This window comes from Tiliqua scincoides, chromosome 5, assembly GCF_035046505.1.
Source record: "Tiliqua scincoides isolate rTilSci1 chromosome 5, rTilSci1.hap2, whole genome shotgun sequence".
Lineage (NCBI taxonomy): Eukaryota > Metazoa > Chordata > Lepidosauria > Squamata > Scincidae > Tiliqua > Tiliqua scincoides.
In genome coordinates, this window is record NC_089825.1 from 100,588,053 (window position 1) to 100,598,335 (window position 10,283).

The 10,283-nt window shown below is 43.1% G+C and overlaps 1 protein-coding gene across 1 annotated transcript; it reads left to right on the forward strand.

Moving 5' to 3' along the window:
- Nucleotides 1–2,903: 2,903 nt before the first annotated feature.
- LOC136652615 (olfactory receptor 5J3-like) lies at nucleotides 2,904–3,842 on the forward strand. The gene has a single exon (XM_066629545.1). It carries the CDS (start codon nucleotides 2,904–2,906, stop codon nucleotides 3,840–3,842), a length of 939 nt encoding a protein of 312 aa, XP_066485642.1.
- Nucleotides 3,843–10,283: the final 6,441 nt, after the last annotated feature.

Genomic DNA, 10,283 nt, shown 5'->3' on the forward strand with positions numbered 1-10,283 from the left:
GAAGAAGAGCAAGGCCAAGAAGACAATGGAATTGGTGGCAGCAGCTCCACTGTTATACTGTCCCCTTTCCCAGCCTTGATCTGTCTTCCCAGGTCAACTCAAAATTGCATAGCTAATTGCTGGCACAAATTCAGGTAGACCCATTCAGGTTTTTCCTGGATAAGGAAACAAATTGTCCTGTACCCAGAGGCAACCCCTGGGGGCACGGCTGCATCAGGGAGGGGGAATCAGTAGGATTGGGCTGTTAGTATTAACATTAAGAACATTTACATTCCACTTTTCAACAAAAAAGGAGCAGGTTACATAGCATAATAATAATAATAATAATAATAATAATAATTAATGATGATGATGATGATGATGAAGAACATATCCATATGCATGGATAGCAGCAGCAGAATCCCACCGGCAGCAGAATCCCAGGCCATGCTGTGCTGCTGGTAGCATGTGGTTTTCTCATTGCCTCACTTGTGCCAGTGCTGTGCCAACTGGAGGAGAGGCTGCCATGCTAGTGGACAGCACAGCATACTAGCATACCTTCCGATATGCCAACTTACTGTGAGGATAGGACTGATCCGTTAATTAGCTTCTTTTACTTTTTGGTTTACTAATTGCCTGGTCTCATTTCAATCAGGAGGTAGGGTGTTGCCCCATTTATCAGTCCACCCACATTCTTCAACTCATTAGTTTTAAGGGTATCCTCCTAGATTTTGGAGCTCTCCTTTCACTGCAACAGAAGCTTTCACAAAGCAACATCCTTGGTTGGGTTCACTTCATAGCACATGAAACTATTCCTTTAAATGTTTGACTCTCTAATTCACAAGAGAACGAAGAAGAAGAAGAAAAAAAACATTCTTTCAGTGTCTTCCCCACAGGCATTAATTAGAAAATTGTCTCTGGGATACATATGAATCAAATAAGGGGAGCATTGCTGGATTTTATAGTACATCAAGCCTGAAGACACATGTATTTCAGACAAAAAGTGAAGACGACAGTTTCATCTCCCTTCTCAATGATAACATTTCAAAAGAACAAGCAAATCTCAGACAGCTTCTTCCAAAGGTATACTTTTCTCTAGTATAGACAAGGTGCATATCAAAGATTGGGACAGTTGGATTTGTGGATATCTGAACATAAGAATGTAAGAATAGCCCCACTGGATCAGGCCATAGGTCCATCTAGTCCAACTTCCTGTATCTCACAGCAGCCCACCGACTGCCCCAGGGAGCACACCAGATAACAAGATACCTGCAGCCTGGTGCCCTCCCTTGCATCTGGCATTCTGACTTAGCCCATTTCTAAAATCAGGAGGTTGCACATACGCATACGCACATGCACATACGCATCATCTTGTCCATTCCAACTTTTTGAGAAAAAAAAAAAATGTTTGAGATGGAGACCACTGCCAGCCGATTTATTCAAGCTTCTTGACATCTGTAATCTTTGGTACCAACTGGTACCAACTGGAATCCAATTTTAATGGTAGTTCAAAGTCCATTTTAGGTTTGGTTGTGGATTTTCTAGAAGTGACCTTATAACAGATGCTACTATTGAAGGAAGGATCTTGTAGAGGAAGTCTGCTGGAGACAGAGGTAGGGTGACCAGACATCCTCTTTTTCCAGGACATGTCCTCTTTTTTTAGCCTCATGTCCTGGAAAAGAACGTAAATGTCCTCCTTTTCCCTGTGAGCAAGCCTCTGCAGGCAGCACATAGCCTTTTTTGTAATTAATAAATTATATGTAATATAGTTTTAAATTTAATAATAAGTAATATAGGGTTTAAATTAACCACAGGAAACTGCTAGACGAGAGCTTTTAGCTTTTATTTTGCCATGTCCTACATTTTTTGGGATGTCCTACATTTTGGGGTGCCTTGCCCTCTTTTGTGGTTATGACATCTGGTCACCCTGGATAGAGGCAGATAAGAACATAAGATTTTGTACATAGTTACAAGAAACTCCTGCATATCCTGTATCTTTCTGATGCAATGCATACAAGTTGATTTTCAAACAAATTGATTTTCTCAGTTGCAACACTGGAAGTCGTGGACACTTCCTCCCTCTTTATCACATCATTTCTGATTGTTCTGCAGCAATTCTAATAAAGGAGAAAGTAGAACAATATAATCAAAGCATAGTTTGACCAAGACTATGCTTTGAAGACTCCCAGACAACTACCTCCTAGTAAACTTTAAACCCCAGTAATTCCCATAGGATTGACAGATGGCTAACATGCTCTGCTTTGGCACAATGTTTTAGAACTTGATTCTGTGTCTACCATAGAGCCACTGATAGGAATATAACTGATGAGAAATTGACAATGGAGCAAACAAAGTTGTAAAATACATTGTGTGCTCTCCTGCTCTACGGGAAGGTCTTTTGTCTCTTATGTAATGTTGAGAGCGGGCCAGTATTGCTTTACAGCTCAATCCTATGTGTGTCTACTTGGAAGCAAGTCTCATTATAGTCAATGGAGCTTTCTCCCAGGTGAGTATGGATAGGATTGTAGCCTTAAATAAATAAGTAAATACAATTCATTGCCCTGATTGAATAATGTGCATCAAAATTGCGAGCCCTCCACATTGTATAACTTTGACAAAGGAGGAAGAAATCATTGTCTATCTGTTACTAAGGATGAAGCGGGGGCAGGGCAGGGCAGGGAGGGCTGGATTCAACCTCTTGAGGCACTTCTGATTCCTGTTTCTTTTACACAGCCATGCATGAATCCTCAAGCCGTGGAATAGCACACAAAACACCAACTTGTCTGCGTGACTCCCCATTCAGTTGCGAGAAGAATGCATGGTGAAACATGCTTGGGGAAGCATCTTAGGAACATATTTGAAGCTTGTTTCCCTCTTTCCCCTTCTATTCTTGGCTCTCTCCAGGGAGAAACAGCTTTGCATATATGGACAATCAAACTAGAGTGATGGAGTTTATCCTGTTAGGACTCTCCAGCGATCCACACTTCCAGATCTTCCTCTTTGTAGTGTTCCTGTTTATCTACCTGTTAACGCTGTTTGGGAACCTAGCTATACTTACAGCCATAAGAGTCAACCCGAATCTTCACACTCCCATGTATGTCTTCCTTTCTCATTTAGCCTTCATTGACGTTGCTTTTTCCTCTGTCACAGGGCCCAAGATGCTAGAGAACTTCTTGAGGGAGAGAAAGGCTATCTCACGGCCACAGTGTTTTGCCCAGGTCTTCTTTGTCATGTTCCTTTCTGTGGGAGAAGGCCTCCTCCTCTCTGTGATGGCCTATGACCGGTACACAGCCATCTGCCACCCCTTGCATTACATGACAATGATGAATAAACGGGTCTGTTCTGCGCTAGTGTGTAGTGCGCTCCTCACTGGCTTCCTCTATGCACTACTAAACACTTTCCTGCTGACTACTTTGCAGTTCTGTGGGCCCAACATCATCCATCACTTCAGCTGTGAGGCTCCACAGCTCTTCAAACTTTCCTGTAGCAACACCTTCACAAACCAGATGGTGATTTTCACCCTTGGCTCACTGTTGGGAATGGGGGCCCTTCTAATAACATTGGCATCCTATATCCATATAATCTCTGCTGTCTTAAAAATCCACTCCACTGAGGGGAAACGCAAAGCCTTTTCCACCTGCTCATCTCACGTGACCATCGTTGTGCTGTATTATGGGACAATTTTCTTTAGGTACTTGAAGCCCACCTCCAAAGATTCTCAGGATCAGGAAATGGCACCCTCCATAGTTTACTTCATTGTGACTCCCATGTTAAACCCCATCATCTACAGCCTTCGGAACCAAGAAGTAAAGAGAGCTTTGATTAATATGTGGCACAGAAATTTGGAAAGTGAAAACACATGATGTTTGTTTATTCAAGAAGGGGCTGCTGTGAGTTCATATACATAAGCTTCATTTCTTTGTGTTGTACTGAATAGTCAGTAGGGAGCATTTTTGCTTGAAATGAAGACTCTCAATGCTTTCATTTTGTACATGTTTTTCCTCTAGAGTCTAGACAGTGTTCCAAAATTTCCCCATCAATACATTTTATTCCTCCAGAGAAAGTAAATTACGTGCTGTTCTCATTAGGAAAGAGTCTATCTAAAAACATGTGTGAATTGGTGTACATGTGTATTCAAACAAGCATCTTAAATGAATCTTTGACCATTGGTTGTGGTGCTCATAAGTGCCATTGACATTTTCAGTGGTGGGAGGGGGAGAGAGAGAGAGAGAGAGAGAGAGCGTTAAAATCATAAAACACAGTTTATTAAGCATTGTTTGCAATAATAAGCAAAATAAATGTGAAAGGCAAAATAAAGGTGTCCGTCATTTAACTCCCCATTGTTATGCAGTTAGGTCATTAAGCAAACATTCAGTCCAATCTAGTGCCTTTGTTGTGTAAACAGGCACTCCCTGCCAGACACTAGCTGGCTGCACAGGCTACTGGAGACAGATTGTGTCTTCTTTGCATTAAGGGCCTCTTTGTTGTGTACACAGACATTCTGTTGCAGGCTATGGGAGACTTGATTGCCTCATTAACCAATTTCTTCCCAGCCCACAGGTATACACATTTGGTCTTTGTTGCGTATATGCTTGAGAGTCTCTTTGTTGTGCTTTGACTACCATCCTATATGCCTAGATGTGGTTAGGCAGGTGCTCCTTAAGCAATGTATGCATGTAAAACAAAGCCAACACAATAAAACAAATGAGAAGTAGGTCAGCAGGCACACATATATTAACAATTCTATTCGCATGAGTTGTGTGTTTTAACCCAAAGAACTAAAATAAGTTTGATACTTAAGTGGAGAATGAGGGAGAAGAAGTAGGGGAAGAGGAAGGGTGAACTTGGTTTCTATGGACAACAGAGAAAGGAGAGGTCAGAGATCATGTTAAGCAAAGAGATGCTAGTGAGTTGTGGTTATTAAGTGATTTAAGCAGGAAGGGAAGTGGTTTCTGGACAAATAGATTCTAGAATGAGCAGGAAAGGGAGGGAAGGAGGGAGAGAGAATCAGGTGTGACGCATAAAGAAATAATACAGGTATTACAGCACCAGAATAATAAAAGAATAATAAATAAATAATAAATAATAAATGGAGAACTTGGTCAAGGCATAAGGGCATGCTGACGACTTTTCAATGTGTTGAAAAGCAGAGACACTCAGGGAAGTTGTTGGGTCTAGGATGTCACACTACCTATAGTAAGAGAGCTTGATCTGTCCTGCAAGAACTCTTAAGAGATATCTCAGTCTCTCTGAGGGAACAGGCAAAGTTCCCATTCAGGCAAACGTTAGTTTCTGTACAAACTAACATTACATGCTTGCAGGTCTTGGTAAATTGATTAAAGCACCCCTGTTCATGGAGAGAACAGCATGGAGGGAAATTCTCTAGGTTCTTACCTGTATGTGTTGAAAAATAGAAAGAGAAAAAAAAACCCTAAAAAAGAGAAGACAGGAGACAATTGTTCAGTCAGGGAGCAGCATGTGGGAAGGTGAAACAGATTAGAGTAGCAATTTTTAACCTTTCTCATCTCAGGCACATCATCATCATCATCATCAACTTTATTTCTATCCCGCCCTTCTCCCTAAAGGGACCCAGGTGGACAAGGTGCTAAAACCAATTGTCAATTGGTTTTTTGATAATTGACAAGGCACACCATGCTGCTGGTGGGAGGGGAACATCCCCCAATGGCCCTAATAATAAATGATCTTTCCCAAATTCCCATGGCACACCAGCAGACCATTAGCAGCACACCAGTGTACCACAGCACACTGTTTGAAAATCACTAGGTTAGAGGGAGGCCAACATCCAAGACCGATCCAAGACTACATACCTATCCCAGGGTTCAACCCTATTCTTTTTCTTCCCCACTATCCAGTGATGCCAAAATGGCTATCATGGCATCATCTGGGGAGGGCAGTTGCAGAGGTCTCCTCTGGGAAATGGGACAATCCCTGTCACCAGGCCGGCCAGAATCCATGCAACTGCTGTAACCTCTCTGTAACACCAGAGGGCACCAGAGATACCCATCCACTGCACTCCAATGGCATCACTAGACTTGATCTGAAAGAGAGAATTAACTTGTGTTAGAACCTATGACCCCAACACAGTGATGGAAACTTAGGACAGTTAATGAATGTTAAAGCACTTACAGGAACAAACCACTCAAAAGCATCACCAAATGAATCTATCTGTTTACACCGGAGGTGAATTGACAGAAGAAGGGAGCTTCTCGACATGAGGATGCAGGAGGGCATATACGTGACAGCTTCAATGGCGATACCACATCAGCACTGGGGGAGTTACATTGGACTGGGCAGTAACTTCTCTGAATGTAGGCCTATATGTTTGAATGTTACAGTTCCATTAATAATAACAGTACCCCATTAGATAGGCAGGAGGTCTGGCTCAGTTGGTAGAGCTGCCGCCTTGTATGTCTGAAGATCAGAGGCTGCCAGTTTGAAACAACCGGAAGTACCCAAGAACTGAGAACACGCAGATATACTGATGAACTGACCCTCGGTGGCAGAGAGGAGTTGCCGTCAAGTGGAGCGTTGGAGGCAAAGGGCCAGAGAGAGGCCAGACCAGGAAGGAATCCAGCTGGAAGGAGGAGTTCTATGAAAGACTAGAACTATTCCATTGTAAAAATCCCTATGGGGGTTTAGAACAGCCTGCCTATGTAGACTGCCTTGGATTAAAATCTGAGGAGAAATCTGACGACCAAAGAAAGGCAGTATATAAATTGGTATTGGCAACCTTCAGTCTCGAAAGACTATGGTATCGCGCTCTGAAAGGTGGTTCTGGCACAGCGTCTAGTGTGGCTGAAAAGGCCAATCCAGGAGTGACAATCCCTTCCACACCGGGAGCAAGTGCAGTCTGTCCCTGGTCTGTCTCCCTGGCTATGGGCCTTCCTTCTTTGCCTCTTAGCCTCAGACTGTTGGCAAAGTGTCTCTTCAAACTGGGAAAGGCCATGCTGCACAGCCTGCCTCCAAGCGGGCCGCTCAGAGGCCAGGGTTTCCCACTTGTTGAGGTCCATCCCTAAGGCCTTCAGATCCCTCTTGCAGATGTCCTTGTATCGCAGCTGTGGTCTACCTGTAGGGCGCTTTCCTTGCACGAGTTCTCCATAGAGGAGATCCTTTGGGATCCGGCCATCATCCATTCTCACGACATGACCAAGCCAACGCAGGCGTCTCTGTTTCAGCAGTGAATACATGCTAGGGATTCCAGCACGTTCCAGGACTGTGTTGTTTGGAACTTTGTCCTGCCAGGTGATGCCGAGGATGCGTCGGAGGCAGCGCATGTGGAAAGCGCTCAGTTTCCTCTCCTGTTGTGGGCGAAGAGTCCATGACTCGCTGCAGTACAGAAGTGTACTCAGGACGCAAGCTCTGTAGACCTGGATCTTGGTATGTTCCGTCAACTTCTTGTTGGACCAGACTCTCTTTGTGAGTCTGGAAAACGTGGTAGCTGCTTTACCGATGCGCCTGTTTAGCTCGGCATCGAGAGAATGAGTGTCGGAGATTGTTGAGCCAAGGTACACAAAGTCATGGACAACCTCCAGTTCATGCTCAGAGATTGTAATGCAGGGAGGTGAGTCCACATCCTGAACCATGACCTGTGTTTTCTTCAGGCTGATTGTCAGTCCAAAATCTTGGCAGGCCTTGCTAAAACGATCCATGAGCTGCTGGAGATCTTTGGCAGAGTGGGTAGTGACAGCTGCATCGTCGGCAAAGAGGAAGTCACGCAGACATTTCAGCTGGACTTTGGATTTTGCTCTCAGTCTGGAGAGGTTGAAGAGCTTTCCGTCTGATCTGGTCCGGAGATAGATGCCTTCTGTTGCAGTTCCAAAGGCCTGCTTCAGCAGGACAGCGAAGAAAATCCCAAACAAGGTTGGTGCAAGAACACAGCCCTGCTTCACTCCGCTTCGGATGTCAAAAGGGTCTGATGTGGAGCCATCGAAGACAACAGTGCCCTTCATGTCCTTGTGGAAGGATCTGATGATCTGATGAAGGATCTGATGAAGGATCTGATGTGGAAGGATCTGATGATGCTGAGGAGCCTGGGTGGACATCCAATCTTGGGGAGAATCTTGAAGAGGCCGTCTCTGCTGACCAGGTCGAAAGCCTTTGTGAGATCTATGAAGGCTATAAAGAGTGGCTGTCGTTATATACAGTATATATATATATACAGTATATAAATACCTGTATAAATAAATAAATATTTGAATTGATTAGAAGTGATGTTCATTCAATCTGATGCAAGTTACACCTAAGTAAGTGAGTTCAGGAGTGATACTTTTTTTCCCCCAATTTGTCAAGCACCTAAATTCTTTTTATTGCAGTGCCCATGGTATCTCTGTATTTGATTTTACTTTAAAATGATAGTGAAGGAGGAACAAAAGTAGTTGTGTTACATTTGCAAACCCTAAGAGACACTGATGTGACTTCAGGGATTATTTCAACAAATGAGCTCGGCTGGTTCAAAAATGAACTGATCCCCATTGGACTGAGTCCAATTGAATATTTTATCTTACTGAGACCATAAAGAACAGGGCTAAAAAAGAGCTCCCAGGATCTAATCTTATGACGGGCAATGCAGTACCCAATCAGGGAGTGGACTCAGGGCCATAGTCAACTTGCGAGGTGAGGCAGCTGTATTTCTAGATGGGGATTTGCATGCCACAATTTAAACTTGTGAACCCTGCAAGTTCTGAGTTTATTTTAGTGACAGTCCCAGGTTAGGCCTGAAGGATTCAGTGTTTGTCAAATATGAATTAGTCTGGCATGAATTATTGATGGCATTTGTACATTGTGCTCACAGATTTCACTTTTCTGCTTTTACAACTAAGGACCCAATCTTATCAAATTTTCTAGAGCAGACACAGCCATGCCAATGGGTCATGTGCTGCATCCTGCAGTGGGGGGACATTCACTGAGCCCTCCTCAAGATAAGGGAATGTTTGATCCTTTACCTTGGTGCTGCATTGGGGCTGCATCAGTGCTGGAATTTTGGATAGGATTGGGCCCTAAATCCACTTGCTGGCTCGACGCAGTCACACCTGAGTGAAAGCACTACAAGGAACAGACTGTGTCTGTGCCAAAGTGTCAATGCAGCTGTCCATAATTCAGGGAGCCAAGGTATGTCATTCTATTGTTTATCCTAATTTTCTCTTGGTACTGTTTTGGAAGCATAATGGTGAGGGGTGCATTCAAAGAAGCCCTTTGAACTTCAACAGCTGAAATATTCAACCTGCAAGATGATGTGAGTATAAACTTTGATGTAATTCATTTGGCCAAAGGAGATGTCAACTTTCGTATGATAGATACAGTATGCATTTTTTTGTGTATGTTCCTTTGCAGGAAACATATGTTTATGTGAATAACATACACATTACATAGCTTTATGTGTATGTTCCTGTTTCATGCAGGATAAATTGACAAAGAGTACACTCTTGATGTTTGAGAGAGTAAACCAAGTATGCAGATATGTTCAATTTTTGTGTCCTTTCTTTGCATTGTGGAAGCCAAATCTTGAACAATGTCAGTTGTAGAGTGAACACTTGATTTAAGGGATCTCATTGTAACAAACTTTGGAAATATTGGATGTCGTTTGCTTCTTTAAAAACTAGTCACCAGTTTGGAGCATGTATGCGTGCATTGTAGTAAATACATTTGAATTTAATGAACATTCAGCATTGACAGAGAACCCTTCCACTCATTAATCCATTAGATTGAGTGTTTGCTGTATCCATTGTGAATCTCTTATAGTCTATACTTCAGCAGTATGTGCACCGGCAGAGCCATGGGTGGCCAGCATTCATATTCATGCACCCCTGGCTCTCATCTGCTCCTCCTTCAGAGGGGATTGAGAGGGAGGGAATTGAAAGCTTTTACTTCCAGTTCTGAATACACCACAGTTTCCAGTTGTGTCCCAGATTGGGAAATACTGAAGTTGTAATTCAGTTCAGTTCAGTAAGAGCTTTATTGGCATAAAATACAGAGAAAGAACAAAACAAAACAGGAATATATAAAGACAACACAACACAACATAAGCATAAACATCAGTCACTGCCCAGAGTCCCAGGGCTCTGCCTGGCTATTACCCCAGATAAAAAGGAAGCGACATTATCCAGAGTCTCAGAATCAGGTGTGGAAAGGAGAGACTGAAGCATGGTTGAATCCTCCCAGCCCTGCATCCTAGCTAACAATGGACCTAGATATTTCTTGCGTGATGCATCATGTAGCGGGCAGTAAAAAAAGGTATGCATTAAAGTCTCAACGCAATCCCTACCACACTTGCATTTCCTCTCTGA